Below are 24,040 nucleotides of genomic sequence, written 5' to 3'. Positions count from 1 at the left end.
CAAGTGTATGCCAGCACGCTCATGCGTGCGCGCTCTCACACACACACACACAGACACAGAATTCTTTGTGACTCTTTATTCCCAATTTCGCCTGCACTTTATAAAACCAGTCTTTAGGAAGCAAGGACTGAGAAGGCCGCTCCCCCTCCCGCTAAGCTTGGCCGAGGTCTGAAAGGTCTTCCGCCCGCTCCTCATGGAGGGAACTTGTGGTGGGGCTGGTACAGGGGGGACTGGGAGCTGGGCCAGGCCTGCTGGGCCACCCACTCCCCCTGCCAAGAGGGGAGCTGGGCCTGGAGAGAGGGAAGTAGAACCAGCCCAACATGCCTAGGTCCCAAGGAGTTGCCATCTACCTCTAGGGCTGGGACCCTGACTATCCCGTGTCACCCTCCCCTGCAGCCCCACCCTTGTATGTCTGTGTCCCACCCCCACCCAGTCCCTAAATATATACAAATGTACAGCGGGGCCCTGCCAGGGTTCCACCTCCCCTGTCTTTCTCTTCCTCCCTCCCCTCCTCAGGGGCCTCTAGTCTGGTCTTCAGCCCTTCCTGGACACCCGCCTGGGAGCAGGGAGTGTGGACAAGAAGGACCCTTGTGCAAGGCAGCCAAGCCTGGGTCGGGGAGAGCAGGACCCCAGTCCTGGCCTCTCAGTGAGCACCACCCCCTTCCCTTAGCCCTGGGCTGCCCCAGGTCTTCTGTCCCAGGACCAGGAGATGTGGGGGGGGCCTGGGTGGGTAGAGTCCCAGACTCATGGGTACTTCCCCACACAGCACCATCCTAGCAAGCAAAGTCTTCAAAGAGGCTTCCTGGGGGCCCGTGGGGGTGGTGATGGTTGGGAAGCAGGCTGCTAGCTCCTCCACCCTCAGCACGCCCCCGGCTTGGACAGGGACTCTGTAAAATGACAAAGGGAGGGGACAGTGGTCAAGTTGTGTACTCAAGTCTCAACAATGGCTTTTCCTTCTCCTCTGGGGTGTTTTGGGAACTTTTAGGCCTTGGAGAGAGGGTGCTCTCCAGGTTGGGAGGAGAGTAAGTTACTCACCTGTTCTTTCAGCTCCTGTAGCCCCAAAGTGGAGATACCCCCCGTGGATGTCCGCAGTGGGGTCTTGGGCCGTCGCCACACCCTCTTGAGTCGATCCCAGGAGACCTTGCAGGTCAAGGTGGTGTATAGAAGGGTCTCAGTTAAAGGACTTGTTGCCTAGCAACCCCTTTCATAGGGTAGGTCCTCATCCCCAACCCAGCCTCTTCAGAGCCAGACCCTCAGGCACTTCTAGAACCCTGAGCCCACTGTCCAGCCAGACCAGCCCACCTAGGAGCCATGTCCATTCACATTGCCTTTCCTACATGCCCTTACCTCATAGATGTAGTCAAGGATCTCCAGCAAGGTGAGGATGCTAGCCCCAATGAACAGGCCCATCTGTCCCCCAAGGTCCCCTGAGGAGCAAGAGGGCAGGGTCAGTGGGGACAGGCTGGGCTGATCCACACATGAGTGGGGGCAAAGATCAGGGCTTACCCAGCAGGGCTGACAGGCCATAGGCTGCTCGCTGTTCCATGGCTTCAGACGTTAGGGCCTCGAAGAAGACATCCAGGACTAGGAAGTTCTCCCTGGGAAGTGTGAAAGGACAGCTATGTGGGGCTGCTGGTCTTGAGGGGGCAGCGGTCAAGGGCATCCTCAGGCTAGCTGATCCTGATCTAAGACCCCTATGTGCTGGGGAGCTGGTGGCTTCAGAGGGAGCCGGGTCCAGCTGTGTTAGCTTTGTGGTTGTTTTGCTTTGTTTTTCTGAGAAAGGGTTTCATATAGTCCACACTGGCCTCGATCTCCCTACGTATCAGAGGAGAAAGACATAAATGGGTCTAAAACACTGGCATCAGCAGTGGCAGGGGTGGGTACAAGGAGCTGTGGCAGCTCAGACTTGGGCCGGGAAGGGCTTTCCTGGAAGTGGACCAGGATGTAACTCAAAGGATGGCAGTTAGTAAGATTGTGAATGGCATTCCTGGCAGGATATCCAATACACACAAAGCAGCAGCTCATTCTCAGTCCCTACTCTGCCCGGGGCCTGCCCAAGGGCCCTCTCCACAGAGCCCATCTGTGGGCATGGCTTACCGGATGTAGGTCTCATTGCGGTTGTACTTCCTCGCCAGGTACCTGGCAGAGCCCCTGTTGGGGATCTTGACCATGGAGATCTCTTTGCCATAGCGAGTCAGGTTGCACGGGGTGGGGCAGAAGCATGGGCCCTCAGAGCCTCCGCCCAGGGAGTCTGCGACACAAAGACAGGCACCAGCTGGGGTGGGGTGGGTGGTCCACAGCCCCACTAGCTATGGGGACAGGCACAGAGTCTATCCTGAGCTGGCAAGTCCATCCGAGGGGCCAGACTTGCCACCTCCTAGAGCATGCTGATTGCAGGCCGCCTCAAACCAACTTTAAACTACCCATGACGGCAGCGCCTCCACAGATCTCTCCCTCTGTCCCCAGCTGCCTGGGACAAGGAGGGCCCGTGGCTCAGAAGGTGAGAGCATATCTGCCAGAATTAGTCAACACGAGGTCTCAGACACACAGGGAGTTAAGGAAAGGATGCTGGGATGGAAGGGAGGGAATATGGGTGGATGGACAGATGGACAGAACAAACAGGGTTCACACACTTGATATGCTCCATGTCCCTGCTCGCCCCTGCAGGCCCCCTTTCCACCCTCTTCCTCCTTGCCTTATGCCCCGGGAGGCTGCTGATCCTTGTCAAATCCATCACCTTGACCCCTTTGCCCTCCAGCCTGTGGTCAGGCAGGTGAGGAAGAGAGGGCAGAGGAGCCTGGGTACTTCTTTCCCGTTTCTCCAGTTTCCAGGCCACAGGTAGGTAGAGGGTGCATTCTTCCTCTTGTACCACACTGCCACTGTCTGCTCCTCTCAAACAGCCCTAGGTGCGCGCTCTCTCTCTGTCTCTCTCTGTCTCTCTCTGTCTCTCTGACTCTCTTTGTCTGTCTCTGTCTCTCTCTCTCTGCTCCGTGATCCATCCATCCATCCTTCCTTCCTTCCTTCCGGCCCGAGAGTGAAGGCTCCCTGGTGTCACTTATTTCGTGGACTCTCACCACACCCATGGCTCCCCTTCTCCAGCTGATGTCTGTTCCTTTTTTTTTTTTTTTTCTTTTTGGTTTTTCAAGACAGGTTTTCTCTGTGTTGTTTTGGTGCCTGTCCTGGATCTCACTCTGTAGACCAGGCTGGCCTTGAACTCACAGAGATCCACCTGGCTCTGCCTCCCGAGTGCTGGGATTAAAGGCGCCACCGCTGCCCGCCCTGTTCCTTTTTTTTAATGTTCTTCTCTTGCACACCCGACAGGTGCAGGTGGTATGGGGCATAGAGGAGGTCTCGGTACACCGGTCTGCTACCCCAGCATCTCAAATGCATCCCCAGAGGTCCATCACATCTAGATTTCTGCAGTGAGCTCCTAGCTGGTGTCCTGCTTCAAGCTTCTGTATCTCACCCACTCACCTTTCCACTTAGCCTCAAGCCCTGGTTGGCTTCCCAGAACCTCCCTCTTCTACTTTCTGCTGCCTCCCTTGACCTCTGCCTCCAGCTATACTGACCTTTGGGTGATCTAGACAAAGCATGCTTCCTCTAGCCACAAGATATCTGGGACATGGGACATGCTATCCCTACTCCTGGAGGCCTTCACATCTCTGCTAATATGTAGCTTTCCATGTAGAATCCTCTGGCCTTTCTAGAGGAGGGGGCCACATGTCCCTCCCCAGGCCCTTCTAACATCCTATTCAAGAACTGTTACACTGTTAGCATGGATCCTCACTAAGTGTTCATGGACAGGACTCTTGGTCCCTCATTCTCAACACTCAGAACAGGTTGAATAGGTCTAGAGAATGAATCAGTCAGTTGTTAGGGGGGTGGGTGAGTGGATAGATGGGTGGATGGATGGATGGATGGATGGATGGATGGATGGATGGATGGGTGGATGGATGGATGGGTGGATGGGTGGGTGGATGGATGGGTGGGTGGGTGGGTGGATGGATGGGTGGGTGGATGGGTGGGTGGGTGGGTGGGTGGGTGGATGGGTGGGTGGGTGGATGAGCTGCAGATCAGGTGAGGCCTGTGGAAAGCTGGAGTTTGTTTTATCCATACTGACATCCAGCGATGTATTTTTCCTGGGGCTCAGAAGTCATTTCACTTTCTCAGAGAGAGGGGGGATAGGGGGAGAGGGGGAGCGCAGAACTGAGATGAGAAGCCCAGCCCTTCACTCACGGTCTTGGGTTCTCTGCGATATCTCCCCATGGCCTGTTACCACTTGCCCAAGTGTCTGAACCTGCGGAAGCCCTCAGGCCTGTCCCCCTCAGGTGTGAGATAAAGCTCAAGCTCAGCAAGACCCTCCCCCAGGACAGGTTGGGAGGAGAGGTGAGAAGCCACAGAGGAGAAGAAGGGTACTCAGAGGATGAAGAGAGCGGGGAGAGGCGGGGAAAGGGAAGGCAGCACACACCCAGTGTGTGGTCGGCACATTCAATGTAGATATTTGGCGGGCAGATGGTCTCATTGCCTGGAAGGAGAGAAGAGTATTTCTGAGATCTACAGTCCTTTCCCTTCTCCCTTACCACACACCCATGTGGGCATCCACATATATGCATGTTTGCACATAGACATAACAGATCAACGTATGCATACTCATGCATAAAAACAATGAAAATGCATATATACACATACACATGTAATCATTCACTTACTTACACAACCATGTGTATACTCTTACGTTCATGCACACAACCCCAACACACACACATACACAGCAAATATATATTAGCATGCCCACAAGCATGTATATACATGCATTCCCAAACATGGGAAAAATATCCAGACATACCCATGAGCACATGCTCACGAGTGTGGACACATGTACATATTGTACGCATGTTTCTGCCCCTGGAAGTTCAAGAGCCCAGAAGAGTGGCACCAGAGACTGGCTGGAGGTGCCCACCTGGCATGTGCACCATCCGGCAGTGGCAGCGCTGGAGCACGGCCTCCTTCTCACACCGCAGTCGGCAGGCAGACACACTATAGGCTGAGTAGCCCTGAAGCTCAGGCTCCCTGAGCTCGCTCTCCGCCCGGCAGTTGCCCCAAGGCTGGGGCAGATAAGTCAGCTGCAGAGATGGGGCATGACAAGGTCAAAGCCAAGCGTGTCGGTCAAGGCCAGTCCTCCAGTGTCAGTAGCCCCAGCAAGGCCATGGGGCTGGCAGACGGGATGTCTGCAAGGCAGATCTGGCCAGCATCCCTTGAAACAGAGATTCGCGCTGTGCCCAGGCTAGGCCTAGCTGGAAATGCTCACCCGCTGTTCCTGGCAAGACACAAAAGTCTGGAAGCCTGGGGACACACCGAACCCCAGCTGATGGATGTAGGGAGGCTCCTCCTGGCTGTGGATCTGCACCCGGATACCAGCCTCAAATGACGTCTCATCTGCCCAGCAGAGATGAAGAGCTTCAGAACCTACTCCAGGCAGAGCGCAGAACCCAGGCCCCACCCCTGAGTTGGCCCTTATCCTTTTCCCTGCCCCATACTTGTCTCCCTCCATATGGGTAGGTATTCCTCCTGCTGGATGTCTAGCATGATCTCCAGGCCACTACCCATGCCACCAGCCCGGCTGGGCAGTGAGCTCTGAGGATCTGCATTGAAGGTGTAACACTTCCCATAGCGAGTGTAGACCTGGAGGGAGATAGAACATGTCAGTAACAGAACTCCTTTTTTAAAAAAAAATATTCTGGCAGGTTCTCACTGTGTCGATCAAGTTGGATCTACTCCTCCCCAGGGCCTTGCAGCACCCCAGGAATTTCTCTGCCCAAGAGTTGCTGCACTGTGTGAACAAGAGCTCCCCATATAGCTGGCCTTGAATTCACAATCCTCTTGCTCTAACCACACGAGCTCTGGGAATACACGTGTGCACCACCATGCCAGGCTCAGACGCTTGCTATTCCCGTCCTGCCTTCCCTCCACTGAGTAAAGGGTCCTCTTATTGCTACTTAGTTTTTTGAATCAGGATCCCTAAAATCTGCACCTCCTCCCCTCCCATAGCAAACTAACACGGTCTCCACCTACCTGGTCCTCCCTTCATCCACCCCTTCCTTCTATTCTCTACACGGCTGTCAAAGCACTCAAGCCAACCAAGTCCCCCTGCCAGATTTTGTCTGTAGCTTACACACCATGCTACAGATACACAACAAGGGATTCACAATAAGACTTACTTCGTTATTGTGCTTGTGTGCATTTGTACCCGGTCTGTACCTTCAGGTGGAGGCCAGAGATTTAAAAACAAGTGTCTTCCCCAGTCACCTTCCACCTTACTTTTGGAGACAAAGCCTTTCACGGAGCATGGAGATCATCAATTTGGCGAGGCTGGCTGGCCAGTAAGCTCCAGGGATCCTCTTTTCTCTGCCTCCCCAGCACTGGGATTACAGGCACGTGCCCCCGTGTCCAGTTTTTTACATGGATGCTCAAAGTCCTCACGCTGGCATGGCAAGCCCTTCATCCACTGAGCCATCCCCCAGCCCCAGTAAAACTTACTTTTAAACAAGACTACCCTAAACAACAATGGCTTCCCATTTTCCAGAGAATGAAGCCAGACTCTTTCCCTAGCCTTAAAGTGGCCCTTCAGTGTGGCCCTGACCCTCTTCTGCCCCTCCACTCCTGCAACTGTGACAAACTCAAACATCTGGTACTCCCGTTCACCTCAGATTTTTGTTGTCGCTCCCTCTCCAGGCGCCCCACTCACCTCACACCCCATGCTCACTCTGTTAAATTGTTCAGTATATGCATCAAGGCCTGAGATTTTGCTCATCTACTCACTTCCTGACCATTGCCCATGTCCTCCACTAGAGAGCACTCTGCACAGGAGCAGGAACCCGCCTGGTGTCCCATATACTTGTCCCACGGTGGGGCACAGAAGGAGCTTTCGTAAACCTTTCCTATCCAAAGCCCAGCTCGTCTCCTTGATGAGCATTCTTCCCCTCAGACACCAGATGGCGCTGGTGACCCAAAGATGAAGGCACAGGCTCAGCCGGGGGATTTTAGTGGCTGCCTGGAGTCACTGAGCAGCTGGAATGGGAGAGCTACTGAAAAAGAGGCGGATTCTAGCTGCCCCCTGCCAGGCTCACCCCACAGAGACGTGCCCCTGGGTCAAACCCATCACAGGCAGCACCTTCTCTGGGGGCAAGGGGGTCAGTGTGCCCCAACACTATCTCCACCCCTTTCCTGGGAATGCACGTGCTCACACTGTAAGAGCTGGGAAGGGGCACGAAGTGGCGTGAAGGGGAAAGAATCTCCCCAGGCTTGACTGAGTGCTGAAGGAAGAGGCTGGGCCGAGAGCTGGGAAGTGGAGTTCTGAGGCAGTCTGAGGGGACCGCCGGGGACATCTTGGGGGGTGGTGGTGGAGTTCTGTCCTCCCTCCTCTGGTGAGTTAGCTATCTGCAGCTTCAGCAATCTCCTACCCCCACCCCACCCCCTACCCCAGTACTTCCTCCTCCCAAACTGATTTCTGAAACAACAACAAAAGGCGCAGAGCAGGCGCCTTGACATTTACAAAACATGAAAACACCTACTGCTACGCTGTGTCATCTACCCAGGGCCTCTGATTTTAGACGTGTTTAATGACCTTGGTTACAGAAAAGGAAACTGAAGCTCAGAGAGGTGTAGGGACTGGAATGAGGCCACACAGCTAGTGGTCTGGTCGGATGGAACTCATGGGGATGCAAAGCTCCAGCCACTCCCATAATTCATTACTAGCATCCTCAGGATGGAGAGAGATGGGATGTCCTCGTACTGGACCTTCCTTCCCCTGCTCCTCTGTACCTTCAACTCCATTCCTCAGCCCCTTCCTCTCAGTGTCTTCTGTCCCCTCCAGCTTCTGGGGTCCAGTCCTTGTCCCCATCTGGATCCAGTCCTGTCTCCACCTGTACCCTCCATCACAGTAGGTCCCCTGTGGAGCATCCCAGGGACCTCACAGGAGTGGGCATCACAGACACCTTAGAGCATTCAAAGTGCCCCAGGCATGTTAGGGTCCATGCTCAGGCTAATCGAACCTCCACAACTACCCAGAGGGCAAATGAGGAGACAGAAGCTCAGAGAACTGGACCAGCTTGCAGAGGTCTCCAAGATCAGTGTTCCTCAAATGCCGATTCATACCCAGATCCCCTTTGTAAAGTGCTGCTTCTGGTTTAGTACATGGAGGTAGAAGGACTCCCTGGAACGAAATTCTGCGTTTCTACAAACCTGCTGGTCCGTGGACCACACAGTAAGTAGACAGGTCTAGTTGAACAAGGCACGGTGGCACAGGCCTGTAATCCCAGCAGCTCCGGACTGAGGCAGGAGGACTATAAATTCACGGCTGGCCTGAGCTGCAAACTGAGTTCAAGCCTAGCTCCAGCAACTTAGTGAGACCCTATCTCGAAATTAAAAAAGTAAAGAGGGCCAGGAATATAGCTCAGTGGTAGACTGAATGCCGTGGGGGTAGGGGGTCCTATGTTCCATCTCCGGTGCTGAAACTGAAAATGACTAGAAGATACAAGAGTCAAGCAAGACAGCTTGGGCCTAGTCATGGTCTTGGGACATGTCTGTGGAGGGAGAGGAACCTGGAGTGGGCTGAGTGCAAGACTCCTGACTCCCTAGTAACATGGGAAAGGCAGATCCAGGGAATGTAGAAGTGCCCAACATCTTCCTGTTTCAGGCCAAGAAGACGCTGGAATCAGTTCCTGCCAACTCAGCCAGTTTTGAGTGCATGCTTGAGTTGAGAGGCTAAATGAGGCCCAGGCTATGTGAGGGAACCCCGGGTCTGTGTTGCTCACGCGTGTCTGCCAAGCAATGCCACAGTCTCTCTGGAGCTTAGCCTCACTCACAGGTCTCCAATTCCCTGAAGCATGGATCGCTGCTTCCTTCCCTCTTGGCATTCCCAAAGTCCACTGAGATTAGCAAAAGGAAAGGCTAAGGGCAGGAGAATGTCAAGCATGATCAGACATCCTCATTTCGTCCCAGGTGAATTTTTTTCCCCCGAGATATGGTTTCTCTGTGTAACAATCCTGGCTGCCCTGGAACTCACTTTTGTAGACCAGGCTGGCCTTGAACTCACAGAAATCTGCCTGCCTCTGCCTCCCAAGTGCTGGGATTAAATGTGTGTGCCACCACCACCCGGCATCTCAGGTCTTTTTTAGAAATGCTTTTGGTATATTTTCTCCTTGGAGCGTTGGCGCAAGCCACATGAAGTAATTGTTGCCGCTGTGAAGGATGAAGTAACTGAAACTCAGAGAGGGAAAGGGGCTTGGCTAAGTGCACACAGCCAGCAAAGGGCAGGAGAGAACTGAACCAGACGGAAGCCCATGTACAATACAATCAGTACTTAGGAAATACCTGGTGTGGGCTCAGTGGATGAAAGATGCTCCCTTGGTAGAACAGTCCTGTAGATTTATATTTCAACATATGTACACAGACGCATGCCACTGGACAGTGAGTCCAGCCCCCTGCACGATGGACCTCATCCCTAACTTGGGAGGAGTTGGTTACCTAGCAAATGTGCTGATGACATGGTTGTATACCGGCAGGGGTGGGGGGCTGTGAGTGACACAGAAGGCGTGTGGAAATAGTCCGGGTTCAAAGGACACTCTAGAGAGAATGGACAGGCCAGACTGTCAGGACTGGGCCACCTGCACAGCCTGGGTCAGGCCCCACTGCTGGGAAGAGCACGTCGTTGCCCCGGAGACAGTCCCTGGCCCAGACATTGGTGGTGGAGCCAGCCACTGGCTCCTAAGTGGTAGAATTCTGGTGGCAGCACAGCCCACAGCTTCTTCCATGGAGACGGCACGGCCGTTCAGCCGCAAGGTCCCACTGGCTGTCCACTGCTTCCTCCCCATGGACTGGTCTGAAAGGAGGATGTGTATACAAGAGTTGAGAGCCTGGGGGCCCAGTCACAGAGAGGGTTGACGCTGAGCCAAGAAGTGTCCTGATGGTGGAAGGGCCATTTCCAGATAACCTCAGCTTCGAAGCGCTGCCCATGGGGCCTTGATCCTGTCAAATCCCTATCACCTCCTCTCTATCTTGGCTTCCAGTCCCATGGTATACCAGCCCGAGCTGGAGTGTGTAACCTCTCGGAACTTCCCTGAGCTCAAAGTGGATGGGCTGTAAACAGGACAGCCAGGGTCCCTCCACCAGCTTCCTCTAGCCAGCCCTCCTCTGGTCCCTCTCTGGTTATCTCTCCCAACAGCAGTGGCCCGGATCACTGCCTGTTTCCCGATCTGTCTGTCTCTCCACTTCTTTAGCTCCCTGGTTTACCTTTTCTGGGCACCCAACCAGAGTGCCTCTGGACTCAGTTTCTCTGCTTCTAGCCATTGGCCAGCCTGTTTATCATCCCAGCATCCCTTTCTCTCCTAGATGCTGTCCGGCCCCTTTGTCCCTTGCCCTGTCTACCTCTATCTTATTTACTTTTCTCTGTGTCCATGTGAGTATTCAGTTTCTTGTCTTCCTCCTAGATTTTACTATGGGTCTAAGGTTACTCAGAGGCCCTCCCTAGTCTCCTCTCTCTCCCCTCCCCCAATCCCCAACCCTCCCCATCTGCCGGAGACAATGATCAGGAGCTGGAAGAGATCTGTCCAGAGCTTGCTCCCCTGAGCGATGGCTTCTCTCTCAGCCCTCTGAGCTCCATCCATCCACAGCTCCCATTTCCCAAGATAGCTCTCTCTGCCTGGCTGCTAGCTCCCCCCCCCTCAGCCCTCCCTAGCTCCTCTTCCTCCCTGTAGCCACAGAGCCCACAGGGTTAATAGTCAATTAGTAGGGCCAGGGCTCAGCTATGTGGGAGAAGGCCCTGGGCCTCCAGGAGATAAGAAGCAGCCAGAAGCAGCAAAGACCGGGCAGCTAATCCCATAGCTAATCTGCAGCCTGGCCTTTATCTCCACCGCCTTCTGGGCACCCAGCTTCTGCCAAGACCCCAGCACCTCCTAGCTACTTCTCTATGGATGGGGGCCCCTCTCCTTTATCCCTCTGCCCTCCTCTGTGAGGTCCACCCCTGTGCCTCCTCCTTAGCTGCCCCAAAATGAACTCCCCTTTACCCTGCAGTGCCCGGGAGTCCGCCGTGGACCAATAGAAAGGGCTGGATACGTCTTCATCCAGCCATGACTAGCACCCTGGGTGGGAGAGCTCCTAAGCCATGGCTGTACTCAGGGGTGACCCAGGATCCAGGCTTAGTACTTCATCCTTCTCTAGCCTCTCCAGGGACAGAGGAAGAAGGACAGTGCCAACTCAAAATGCTTGGATGTCTGTGCTGGCCAAAAGTTTGGGATCACGCGGACCAACCCTCCCGTTGAACAAGGCTAAAGCAGAAGCCTAGAGATGCCAGCTTCAAGTCCAAGAGCCCACAGGGAATAAGATTCAGCACTGTAGGGCTGGAGAGATGGCTCAGAGGTTAAGAGCACTGGCTGTTCTTCCAGAGGTCCTGAGTTCAATTCCCGGCACCCACATGGTGGCTCATAACCATCTGTAATGAAATCTGGCGCCCTCTTCTGGCCTGAAGGGATATACACAAGCAGAATAATGTATACATAATAAATAAATTTAAAAAAAAAAAAAAAGATTCAGCACTGTAACCCAGCCCACCTCCCCAATCAGTGCCAGCATTCTTCGATAACTTTGTCACCTCCCTGCCAGTCAGTGGACACTGAGTCTGACTGCAGTCCACCTCCAACAGCCCGTAACCTGGGTTAGTGATTTTTTGACTTTTTTGAACCCCAGTTTTCTCTTCTGTCAAATGGAACCTTCCAGAAAATTGTCTGCCTGCCTTGTTTCATGGGGGTAGTTATAAGTCTGAAAGGAGAAAAAAATACCAGACCCAAAGGCAAGCCCCCTGTAGTCTCAGCTACTTAGGAGTCTGAGGCAGGAGGATTGTTTCAGTCCAGGAATTTGGGGCAACACTGTCAGACCCCCCCTTCATTAAATAAACAGATATTTGTAAAGTGAAGTCATATGCATGACACCCCAGCTTTGGTCTGTGATGCTGGGAATAGATACAGAAGCCTCCGAACACAGGGGAAGGAAAAGAGTTTGAGCCTGACAAAGCAGAGTTCAAATCCCACCTCTTCCATCAACCTTAACAAACAACTTGCGGCAGTGATCAAGAGCTGAGTGCCTGACAATCTCTTCATGCCTTTGGTTTGCACCTCCATAAAAGGCAACCAGCAATCCTCCTCCGGTTAGGACTGCAGATTAGAGATAAATTCCTGAGTGATGCATGGCAGCCCCTCAGAGAGGGGGGCCGACCTCAGGAAGGGAGCTTCCAGTCAGAGAGCACAGCTGCTTTGGTTTTGGATCCCCACTGGGCCCATCTTCACAGGGCATTCTGCCTCTCGGTAAAGATGTCTGCCCTTAGGAACTGATCAGCATGGAGCTCTTTCAGAGCAAACCTCACAGGCTCTGAGACGCGGCTCTTCCAGCAGATGGAAAGCTCACCCTGGCTTACCTCCAGGACCTGTTCTTACTGAAGTCTGTGGGATTCAGATTCCGTCATTGCACCCCCCCCTGATCCTCCATTTTTCATCTGTGAAATGGGAATGAAATCAGGTACCCTTCCAAGTTGGCATGAGAAAAGAGATAACATAGCACATTAGCAACAGCTAATTTTCTAAATGCCTACTCTGAACCGAGCACAGATTTGAGAGCTTTACATAAATGAACTCTTCAATGCTGGGGGGGGGATGATAGAAGTTATTCTCATTGTCCCCATTTCACAGACAAGATGATGGAGGCACAGAGGGTAAGAAACGTTGCCAGGGTCACATGATATAGCAGAGCCGAGAATGGTGGGTACTGGAACAACCCATGTGTCAGACAGTATCCCTTGAGCCTTTACAATGTGTCAGGCACTGTATTTGGTGCTGGGGATACATCCCAGAACAAAACTGTCTCAAGGAGTTTGCTGTCTGATGTGGATGCATGCATTCATTGAAAAAGTGTTCACTGAGCACCTACACCATGTGCCAGGCGTATTCAAAGTGCCAGGCCAACAAGAGGGAACGGAACACACAAACCTAACAGTCACACAATAGACACCCCTGGCTGTGGGCCATGCTGTGCTGGAGATCCTAGCCAAGGCCATGGCCGATGCAACAGGAGTTTGGTTCCAGTTGGAGGGTTAGGGAATGCATCTTTGAATAAGCTGGCTGGCCCGCCACCCCGGAGGGACATCAGACAGACTTAGGGAAGACACGCTACTTCCCGCACTTCCAGTAGGTCTGAGAGTAGAAGTGTAGCCTAGGTGGAGTACACGGTTCCCAGTGCCCAATGCCACCCACACGCTTTCCAGGGAGCCCTTCTCCAAGGTGGGTCTGGGAATGGTGGTAGGATCTGTTCAAACGTAAGCGTAAGCGAGAGAGAACCGTGGTGGATGGGGAGGGGGACCTGGCTAAGGCCCACTGGCCAGAGCATAGGAGGGGACACAGGAAGCGGAAGTATGAAATGGGGAGCTCAGGGTAGCTTCCCAAGTGGACGAAGGAGGGACTCCAGGACCCAGGGAAACAGTTACACCTGTTCCTGGGCAGCCATTGCCTAAGCATTAGACCCCAGAAAGACAATTTTGCAGGCGATAATGTTTTTAATTGGTAACTAAGTCCTTCCCTGGCATTCCCGCTGCCGCTTGATGCAAACAAAACTGTCAAAGAGTTTCACACTCACAGTTGGTGGGCGGGAGTTTTCAATTCCAACAAAACTCAGGGAGAACTGGGGTAGTTGCAGTAATAGTAGTAGTAGTTGCTGTTGTTGTTGTTGTTGTTGTTGTTGGTGGTGGTGGTGGTGGTGGTGGTGGTGTGTGTGTGTGTCCACTGGACAAGTGGGTGGGCGCCCATCAGGAGCCCTTGTCCTAGACGCTCTTCTAGCAGCTCAGGCCTAGCTGCCCGCGCTGCACCGCGAGGCCGCACCCACGGGCCACGCTCCCTGCTGGCTGCCTCTCCTGCGGGGCAGGCATCCATCATCACCGAGCAGCGCCCTCCCTCCGTCTCCTTCGGGCTCCTCGGCTCTCCTCCCTGGGTTCGCCTCATTTGCATTCCCTCGGCTCTCGGCTCCTCGGCAAAGTGACCTCCGTGCACACAGCAGCGCCAGAGGCTTCCACCGCGGAGGGAGACACCGTCGCCCGTCGTCGCCCGCCTCCCGCTGCGGCCGGGGAGGCGATCAAATGGGCGGGAGCTGGGACAGCGCAGACAGGAGTAGATGGAGCTGGGGACCCAGGGCTGGACCTTGGCCAGTGAGCCTGGTGCTGGGGTGGCGCTGAAGGGCTAGAGTAAGATCTGAACCCGCGACCTCAGTCTCTAGCCTGGCTGGAGTGAAATGTGGAGGTCACTCACCCCGAGGTCCAGGGAGCTGGGCCGTAGAAATGAAACCTCCTCTTGAAACCAGAGGCTCTCAGACACCTCAACGTCCACTTGCATCCCAGCCAGGGAGAGGCCTACTCCACCGCGCAGTCCCCCAGGAGTCTCCAACCCTGCCCGGGTTCTGCCCAGCCCCCTGTCCCCACTCCCCTGGCCAGCCAAGCTGCCTCCCCCAACCCCCCGCTTGGTATTTACACCTTTCACACATTTGTAAGCTATTATCCTGTCCACGCTTAGTCACCGCTGAGCCAAGCGCCACGGATTTAGCTCCTTTAATCTTTCCTCCTAAATCAATCCTCCATTTCCCCTTAATCATCCCGTGGCTCCTCTCTGAACTCTCGCGGCTGCCTCGCCTGCCGCAGCCTATGCCTATCTCTCTGGAACTGCTCCCCCTCCAATCCAAAGCGGTGTCCCAAGGGCACTGTGAACACTTAGGGGGTGGACTGGATATTCGGTCCTGCTACCCCCTGCTTGGGAGCCAAGGGAGGAGGAAATGTAGGCATGCTTGGCCTTTTCTAGAAGACACACAGCACTAGACCTTTCTGTTCTCAGCCCCAGACTCTGTCTTCCTGTCTACTCCCAGGCACGGGGTGGGTGGTGGGTGGGGGTGGGGTCCTCTAAAGACCCTAAGCCTCTGTCACGGCCCACCAAACGCAAAAACAAAGACAACCAAATGCACAACAATTCTGGTAGATGAGATCGTCTTCCAGCTGCCCATGCTGCCCATCGAGCTGGCTATCCCCACCTCCTTGATCCAGGTGCTGAAAGGAGGTGGATGCAGGAGAGCCAGAAAGGGCAGGAAAAGCTGGTATCTCCCCAGCTCGAGGTTACTGCCCTTCCTCCTCCTCCAAGGAGGCTGCCCATCTCTCCTGGACCATCCTTGGGCTCCATCCCCACTCCACTCCCTATCCAAGGGGTGGGTCCAGTAGCCTAGAGGCTGGACTTTCTCTGGGATCTCTAGGACCCTCTTGCCTCCAGGTTTCTGATCCTTTCTGCTCCTCAGCCCAGACCTAGGTCAGGCAGCCCTGCTCTCCACCACAAGAGGGGGCAGGTTCCTCCTGGAAGCCCAAGGACAGGGATGGGGGTCCATAAAGAGGCTAGGAGGGGAAGGTATGGGGGCCATTTCTTCAGATGCTAATCAGCATCTTCCAGCAGTGTGAGGAGAAGCTGAGTTGATAATGAGCCCAGCTCGGGGCTGATTCCTGATTAATGAAGAGGCCACAGGGCTGCTTGAGTGGGGCCGGGTGGGGCATGCCTCTCGCGACCCTCCCCGTTGCCCTTGAAGACCAGCCCTCTGTGATGCTTTTCCCTGCCCTTCCTTGCAGGCATAATTCCCTAACAGTGTCCACCAACTTCACTGCCAATGCTGCCGGACTGAGAGCGCCCCCTCCAGGCAGACTGGAGGAGCAGCAGCCAGTGTCAAGTAAGAGGTGTGCAGTACCCACCTGGGCTCTGCAATCTGAGCTGTAGGCAGCTTCCAGGGTTGTTAGAATCAGGGAACTTTTTATTGAAAGAAACTAGATTTGGAGCTTCTTTTGACACCACAGAAGCACGCTGACACCCTCACACAGGGCAGCAGTTAGCTAGAGCTGAGGCTGAGATCCCACCCTCCACCACCTTGCTCTCGCTGACTCCACGCGCCCGACTCCCCAAGGCAAGAGCAGCCCTTAACCAGATGTTCACTAAATGTGTACGAGGCTCACACCTCAGGACATAATGGGACCGTAGGGACAGAGGACCAGATAGGGGATTCAGGCAGAGTTAACAAAGTTCATCTGTATGTAAAAAAGGCCTGCATCAACATCAGATGGAATGTCCCCCTTTCTAGAGCCAAGGGGTTATAGGGAAGGTCTGGAGTTGGGACGTGAGCAAGGGATAGCCCCTTCTATAGACGACGGCAGGAGGTCTGAGGTACAGCCTGCCAATGTTGGCCTGACGACCGCACTAAACAAGAGTGTGGGAACTAAGGAGGAAACGGATGGAAAGAGGAGGTTGCTGAAAAGCCCCAAATTGGGAGACAGGGGCAACCAGAGTAGTAGAGGACTTTGCATGAAGTCCCCCTTGCCTCAGAGCTGTCCTGGGTAGCGGATGGGGAGGGCTGTGAGGGGAGGGGGAGGGCAGGGGGGACTGCCCAGCTGGAAGAGGCCTTGTCTAATTGTGCCTGATTAGTAGAGAGGAAGAGAACAGGGCGAGTGATTAATAGTCACGGCAGTCACCAGCGTGTGGGGAAGGAGGATTGGGAGGGGGAGGGAAGCCTGAGAGCCAAGAGGGGATGGAGACAGTGAGGTACCCACGGGGCCTTGGTCTCCTACCCTTCTAGGGGCTGTCTGCACCCTTGATCCTGGGGAGTCCTTCAACCAGGAGCTGGGCCCTGCCCCCACCCCCTAAGGGATTCCCTCCTCCTTCCTGCCACAGTTTTCAGGCAGGGGCATGGAAGAGAAGAGACCAAGGTCATGTCTGCCTCTAGGAAAGGAAGTATCTGCATTCACAGGATGCTTTTAGACACCCCAAAGCTTCCAACTCCAAGACACTGGCTCCATCCTCAGCTTAATCTGGGACCTCAACTTGGCTTCTAATCGCAGCCCACAAAAACATCATGGTAAGTATATCCTCTAGTCCCATCAGTAATTCTAGCCCTGCCTCGGCCAGGCAATCTGAACCTTATGCACCAGTATGTTGTCCAGCATGCACCAGTTGCACATACCAGATCACATCTCAAATGCTCAACAGCCACACATGGCTAGTGACTACCGCGTCGGGCAATACAGACATGGGATGTTTCTTTCCATCACCACAGAAGGTTTAATCGTCTAACCCTGACCTATAGAGTATATGCACATATGTACGTGTGCATGCTTGCTTGGGAGGGCTATAACTGCAGAGAGGACCGTGAGCATCTGAGAGCTACATGGGGTGTGGGGGAAGACTAGGGAATGGAGAGCAGTGTTGTTCTGGAACAGGGACCAGAAACCATGGGGTGATGCTGAGAGCATTGAGGTTAAAAGATGGTCAGGAGCTGAGGTGGTGGTGTTTGTGGCAACTGATGCTTGCAGAGTACATACTGTGTGCATGCCAGGCAGTGTGCTAAACTCTCTTCAGGCATCTTGCCCTCGCAATCTCCCCGTAGCCTATGTAATGAATACACACACGGATGTTCACGGAAGCCTTTTGGTCTCCTCCAAGGCCAAGGAATTGAACAGAACCGAGGTTCAAGTCCACACGATCAGACAGCTCCGGAGCTCACACATGGTGTGCAGTCCCCCCCCGCTGAGAGGAGATGCTGCCTTTTAGAGACACCTTTGCTTTGTACAGCTCAAGCAAGGAAGGCTAGGGAGAAAGTGATGGCCTCCCACCAAGCTGACAGACTGCGAGTGAGCCATGATGAGGGAGGTCGAACTGGGGCTTGGCACACAGTTGGGGGACAGTGGGATGGAGAAGGGAGGGAGAGCCCTCTACAGTGTCGGGGGTGGGGGGTGGGAATAGGGTGGTGATGAGAGTACTGAGGTAGACGTGGGAATGGGCTGGTGTGAGCCTGAGTGACGGAGAAAAGGGAAGAGAAGAGCCAGGGGCCTTCGTGGAGGATGGAGTGTGTGTGGAAATGGTCCTAGCATTGCACCTCAGAAACCATGTCGCTCTTTCTCTCCTCTCGGAATCTCAGTCAGGCTGCCTCATCCTTTAAGCCTTCCCAGCCTTCTTTTAGCCCACAGTGGCCTCTCTCTCTCTCTCTCTCTCTCTCTCTCTCTCTCTCTCTCTCTCTCTCTCTCAACTCGGGCTTTTACCATCCAGGAACCTCATCTGGCAATTAATCCTGGCACCTTATGACATTGCTTGCATGGCTGATTAACTCTTGCATGGTTGCTTAAGCTTTTGAGCATCCCTGTCCCTGTTCTTCCGTGAGACTGAAGGCATCTTGAGGACAGGGTTTGAGGACTATGGCGTCGCTTCTTTGCTGTCCCCCCTAGGTCCTAGCCAGGAACCCAGTGTGTGCAGGCACACAGAGCAGCAAGCATTCTGAGTGCCTGACTAGGAGTAAATGAAGGGATATTTGGGAGCATGGGGGTGAAAGTGATTTCAGTGGTACCAGAAGCAAGAGCAGAAGCTTAGGGGACTGGGGGAGGGCACATTACCCAGAGTAAAAATAGGCTGGAAAATGTGACATTTATTAACTTGGATTCCGGAGGAAAGGTCACAGCAGAGTGGGGAGTGGGAAGGAGGAAACAGGGAAAGCAACAGAAAACACATCACAGTCCCTTACCGAAGCCTGTCCGTCACAGTCACTGACCATTCCACCACCCACTCCGGGGCAGGTGCTACCCCCAACGGGCTCAAATTTTCATCTCCTTACCAAAGACCCTCAAGTCCCCATCATGTAGCCCACACCCTCACTGCAGAGCTGATTATGGACCTCGTGTCCTCACCAGAGGCCTCGAGCCGTCCTTCCCCTTCTCCATCTCACCTCACCCAGGCAACGCATCCAACCTTCTCCATCGCCATGAGCCCCAGCCCAGCTCCTAACTGTCTCAGACTCAACCGAGTACCAGGTCCAGAAGGAATTACATGCAGCAGGTGGGGGATGGGGTGTGGGCAGAAGGGTATGAGTCTAGGCTAAGGTGGGCATCGGGGAACAAGAACCCCAAAGGGGGAATTCTGTCCCCTAGTGCTTGCTTTGCCAGACTTGCACGGATGTTCCTGGGACAGCCCCACAGAAGAGGTCCGTAAGCTTTGACCCTCCCTCTCCAGCCCCAGAGTACCAAAGGATGTAGGGAAAGCTATCCTTGACTCCCCCCCCCCCTCCACTCCAGTTATTCTCAGGATTCCAGGGACTCTTAGCTTGGATCAAGGGAATCCCTACCCCTGTGTTCTCTGGATTCCTCTTATCCTAACAGAAACCCTCTGTCACCTCCCGCTCACTTCCTAAATGCCCTCCATCTCTCCTCCATTGATGTGTGTCATCTTTATCCTTCCCTTTTCCTGCCCACCCCAACTGGAGCTAAGACACCAACTCAGGGACACAAAGACCCCATTGATTTCTGCCCCAGCAGCACTTGCTGAGACTGAGTTCCTCCCCACCCCCCATCCCAGAGGGGTGAGGCTGCAAGACAGGAGTCCCGTGGATCCCAAAGGCCACACTCACACTCTACACATCACTTCCTTTGTAGGGACTCTCCCAGCTCTGGTTTTTGGAGAGCAGTATTTCATTTTCCTAGAAGACAGAGCGTTTAGCCAGACAACAGGCTGATATTCCCTAATTCTACTCCTGGTACCATCTCCTCCCTCCTGCCCCCTTTTCATGTTAATTCCTCCCACCCACCGAACCCACCCACACAACCCAAAGCAAGAGGCCCTAGACACTGCAGACACGGTGGGACCAGGAACCCGGTTGATGCAGGTTTCCTGGTAACACTGAGGCAGTGAGGTGAGCTTGTGGATAAGGAGCCAGGCTCTTAAGAAGGGAAAGTACCCATTGCTGCTGGAGCCTGGGTGTGATTGGGCGCCAGGTTAACACCACACATCAGCTCGTATACCAGGCCATGGCCACAAGGATGAAACCTCACACACACATACATAAAGACAGACTTCAACTAGGGACTGGGGACAGGCATCTCAAGCACATGTTGACTACCAGCTTGTGAATGTGGGTGAAAGGAACCCTGATAGACCTGACAGAGGCCAGGACACACCCTCCACACTCACATACCTGACTGTGGGAGGTGTGAGGGCAGAGCAGGCAGAGCTGATGCTCCACTGCTGGTATGGGTACATGTGTTTGTCTTCACACGCATGGGGTGACAGTTGTCCCTGCATGGAGAATGGAGGGAAGAGGTTGGGGCAGATTGAGGGTTGGTGTCGGGAGCGGAATGGCATCCCAAGCATGACCCCATCCTTGGCAGCTGTGAGCTGGGGTACAGGCATGGAATGAATAGCTCTCTGGGTGTGTGGGTGTGCAGGTGTGCATATGAGTGTAGTGACAGGGACATTGAATGTGCATGACAGGGAGTATGCAAGGAAACTGTGTCCCTGAGCAGTAGGAGTGTGTGTGTGTGTGTGTGTGTGTGTGTGTGTGTGTGTGTGTGTGTGTGTGTTCATGTGCCAGCTCTGAGGGTGAGTTATGCACAGAGAGGGAATGAGTGATTCCCAGTGTGAGAGCCTGAGCCAGGCAAGGGAGCAGCAGCAGGAACAGGGGCTGGAGGGGGGTGGGGGCACTGGCAAGCAGGGAAGACCAAGGGGAGCATGAAAGAGGGATGTGTGAGGGCGGCTGTGAAGGGGCGTGTGTGAAAGACACAGAGACGGAAGAGACTGTCACCCAGTATACACGAAGACCATCTCCATCCAGCTGGCTGGCTGGGCCAGCTCCCCAGAAGGCAGCCCTGAGTCCTTCCTTTGACAGGGACACCTCTCCCCTCCAGCAACCCTCTCCCCATCACTTTCATTTGCTAGGAAGAAGAAGAATCCAGTAGCCCCAGAAGAAAAGAAGAACAAGAGCAAAGTAGCGCTCAGTCTGTCTGGCCTTGGGATGAAGACCAGCTTCAGGACCCTGAGCCCATCCCCAGGAATGCCCCTGACCCCCAAGCTTGAGCACTGCAGCAGCAGCAGCTGAAGAGGAGCTGTACCACCCAGGGTAAGCCCTTCTGAGCTCCCACGGCTCCAGGGCTGAGGAGCCAGAGGGAAACACCAGCTGGGGGAGACACGAGGCCTGCCTGTGGTGGCAGAAGGAAGGGAAGCCCTGTTGAGGATGCCCTCAAGTACCACCCTCCACCCCACCCCCCCACTTCAGCCTCTGGGCCACCCCAGGTTTAGGTGGCCCGGCTAGAAGAACTCACCACGGAGAAGTTGCTGGCGGAGCAGCGGTGCCCACTGAAGTTGCAGCTCTTGAGCATGTCCGCAAGCTGGTGGCCAGTGCGGTTGAGGATGTCTACCATGTCAGGCTCTGGGTAACGAAGGCCAGCTGCACGGTGCCCATCCCGGTCTTTGGGGGGCAGCCCTGTTAGATTGGCCAGGTGGAAGATATCAGCATCGCTGAGTGCCGAATGCCGGAATCGGTTGATGTTGCAGAGGGTGACAGCCGGGAAGCCCGCCACCGGGGCTGGGGCAGCAGGGTCCACAGCTACCAGGTGAGGCCGGGTCAGGTAGCCCCTGGCCAGGCTGGCTGCCTGGTATAGGAAGGCAGCCAGTGAGGTGAGTAGGGCCAGTGCCCACAGGGTTCTGCGCAGTCCATGGGGGCCTGGGGCACAGGCCCGGCCCAGCCCATGCAGAGTGCTGGTGCTGGCAAAGGTGGCCAGGTCCCGAGGGGCTGCTGGCCCCTGAGCAGCCCCCAGGAGGCTCTGCTCATCCCCTGCCTCCTTCTCCTTGGGTTTTGCATCCTCCTCAGCAAATTTGATTTTGCACACAATCTCGATCGGCATCTGTCCCCGGCTGCTGGGACTGGCCAGAGCCTCACTGCTACCGTCCCTCCCTGGACAGCAGCCCTGGTGCCCTCCGGAGTGGCGGTGGCGGCAGCGGCTGCTCTTCTAAAACTCAGGGCAATCAGGAGGAGGATGGGGACAGGGTGGGGGCCCGAGGTGGGGGCGTCACTCCCACTCCCAGCAGCTCCGCAGCCCCGGCGCTGCCTCTGCCGCTGCTGCCTCTGCTGCCGCTTGCTTGTCTCTCTCCTCGATCGTCTCCTTGTGGCTTCCCTTATCAGCACCAGCACAGCTGTCAGCCCCTGCGTGTGTCCCTGCGAGCAAGCGAGTGAGCGAGGGAGCAAGCGTTGCTCCGCCACGCCGCCGCGCAGCCCCAGCCGCTCCGCTCAGCATGTGCTCTGGAGCCCACCCCGTGCTTAATAATTCAGGACATGTCAACAGCGTTTCACCGTCGGGCACTGGCACGGGAGGCAGGAGCCAGGCCAGGGAGGGAAAACCACCCCCCGCCCTGCCCTACCCCAGCCCAGGATGGAGAGCCCAGTATTGAGGGTGCTTCTGAAACTCTCGCTGTACCTTAGTCCATTGTGGGGGCTCCCAGAGAGTCCAGTCTCAGGCCATCCAGGGAATGATGCTATCTATGCTCAGAGGGCTCAGCCCACTCCTTGCCACTTTTTCTGGACCACACCCCACGAAGGGTCAACCAACTCTGTCCTCCAGCTCCTGGCTTCCCTGACTCCAGCCTCAGCTGATCTCACTGCCCCACTCACAGCAGCTTCCAGAAACTCCTTGAGAGAGCCACTTGTTTGAATGAGGGAGGGAAGGAAGGGATGGCCAAGCAAGATTAAGAGACAACTGTGGCTTCACTGGGACTCTCCTTCCCTAGAGCCTTGCTGCTGATTCCAACACCCACCACACCCCTACCCGTTCCAGGAGGGGCACCGGCTCCCTTTCTCTGACTTTGTCCCCAGTCCCAATTCTAGCCATTCTTGTGACTGGAGCAGAGGCCACCCTGGCCGACTTGCTCATCTGTGGCCACTTTACTAGCCTTATAGGCTCCAAATCCCTTGCTATGACCAGGCTTGGGGAAAAGGAGGGCAGCTGGGGGTGCCAGACAAGGGAGCAAAGAGCGCAAAGGCAGGGGAGAAGGAAATGAAGAACCCATGGGGGTTATTAGAGGGAGTGGGAAGATGAGGGGGGCTTTCATGGAAATGATATACTAAGGAAATCAGTGCCAAGGATGTCCTGTCCCCTGGCAGAGCCAGGCAGGGGAACCCTGCAGGCTGCTACCTTGGAGGAGGACTCAGACCCATGGACCATCACCGCAGGAGGAGGTAGAAGCCCCTCTTGGTTCACAGGGGCAGATACATTGGGACCTCCCGCTGGGAGGTAGCAAGAATAGTCCACTTGTGCCCCCCCCCCCCAGGGGCGTGTGAAAGTGTGAATCCTCATGGGGGGAGGAAGCACTTGTCCTGGGGAGGAAGGGGGGGCTGACTAATCGGGGCGCTAATGAGCAGCAGGGAGAGAAAGCTCAGAGGGGAGGGGGAGGCGGCTCCATCGATCCAAGCCGCGGAACCAGCAGCTGAAAAAAAAAAGTGAGAAGGGAATCGATCTGAGGGAAACGGCAGCTGCTGGGGATTAGAGCCCGAGGTCCACGCGCTGCCCAGCGGCCACCCCTCCCCTGCGTCAGGCTGGCCCCGCAGTCTCAGCCTGGCCCTGAGGGAGGGTCCCAAGCGTGGCTCCCCTTGGGTTCAGGTTGCTGCTCAACCCACCCTGGCTACAAGGCTAGGTCAGACCCCTAGTGAGGGTCACTCCTGGGTGGAATCCACCCACACACCGGGTCCTAGCCATGCACGGTGTTCTAAGTAGATGTCGCCAACCTTTCAGCAAAGTGGCTTCCCAGGGCCCCACAGTTGGGTTTCCCCCACAAGCTTCCCATGGGTCTAGGTCAGCAGGTTCCCAGAGCTGGGGAGAGAAGACCGCTGGGGACAGGCTCAGGCTGCTTCTGGCGGGGACACAGCAGGGGAAAGAAGAGTCGGTACTGGCAGCAGGTGCTGAGTTCCTATGCAAGGGTCCAAGTGACCGCAGACAGCTCCCTCTCTACCCCATACCCTGGCAGGACTCTCCCATACTCTCCCTGTTCGACTCCCAGACCTTTCCAAAGCCCCCCACCCCCACCCTGAGCCACATACACACCACTCCTTCTTTCCTTCTCTCTTTTCCCTTTTCTCCCAATATCGATTTTTCTTTACTGGGTTTTTTAAAAAGGTGATTTAA

At 55.0% G+C, this 24,040-nt stretch overlaps 1 protein-coding gene and 2 long non-coding RNA genes across 3 annotated transcripts in view; 1 reads left to right on the top strand and 2 right to left on the bottom strand.

Moving 5' to 3' along the window:
* Nucleotides 1–61: 61 nt before the first annotated feature.
* Asic4 (acid sensing ion channel subunit family member 4) lies at nt 62–24,025 on the bottom strand. Its single transcript, XM_052749956.1, has 10 exons — nt 21,188–24,025; nt 5,538–5,682; nt 5,309–5,436; nt 4,961–5,123; nt 4,469–4,525; nt 2,098–2,251; nt 1,507–1,598; nt 1,348–1,427; nt 1,036–1,140; nt 62–887 (listed from the first exon to the last, which is right to left on the bottom strand). The coding sequence occupies exons 1-10, from the start codon at nt 21,767–21,769 to the stop codon at nt 774–776; spliced, it is 1,620 nt and encodes a 539-aa protein (XP_052605916.1). The 5' UTR covers nt 21,770–24,025; the 3' UTR covers nt 62–773.
* On the bottom strand, nt 17,845–20,166 carry LOC128117726 (uncharacterized). The gene is made up of 2 exons (XR_008220886.1): nt 20,065–20,166; nt 17,845–19,569 (listed from the first exon to the last, which is right to left on the bottom strand). It is a non-coding gene; the product is annotated as an uncharacterized LOC128117726 (long non-coding RNA).
* The window catches only part of LOC128117725 (uncharacterized), a 9,063-nt gene continuing 6,452 nt past the window's right edge, over nt 21,430–24,040 (top strand). Inside the window, exon 1 of the long non-coding RNA XR_008220885.1 lies at nt 21,430–21,542. This is a non-coding gene — a long non-coding RNA (uncharacterized LOC128117725). The remainder of the gene's footprint in view (nt 21,543–24,040) is intronic.

This window comes from Peromyscus californicus, unplaced genomic scaffold (genome assembly GCF_007827085.1).
Source record: "Peromyscus californicus insignis strain IS unplaced genomic scaffold, ASM782708v3 Scaffold_21__1_contigs__length_65335640, whole genome shotgun sequence".
NCBI classification, from domain to species: Eukaryota; Metazoa; Chordata; class Mammalia; order Rodentia; family Cricetidae; genus Peromyscus; species Peromyscus californicus.
The sequence above is the reverse complement of the archived record's forward strand: the minus strand, read 5'-3'. Positions and strand labels throughout refer to the sequence as shown.

Bases quoted from the DNA above. Each gene is read 5' to 3' on its own strand.
- Asic4 (XM_052749956.1), bottom strand. From the start codon at position 21,769: ATGCCGATCGAGATTGTGTGCAAAATCAAATTTGCTGAGGAGGATGCA. The intron at 5,683-21,187 runs GTGAGTTCTTCT...ATCTCCCTCCAG, and splicing joins CCGCCAGCAACTTCTCCGTG to GTCTACACTCGCTATGGGAA. The intron at 5,437-5,537 runs GTATGGGGCAGG...TCTGCTGGGCAG, and splicing joins ACCCATATGGAGGGAGACAA to ATGAGACGTCATTTGAGGCT.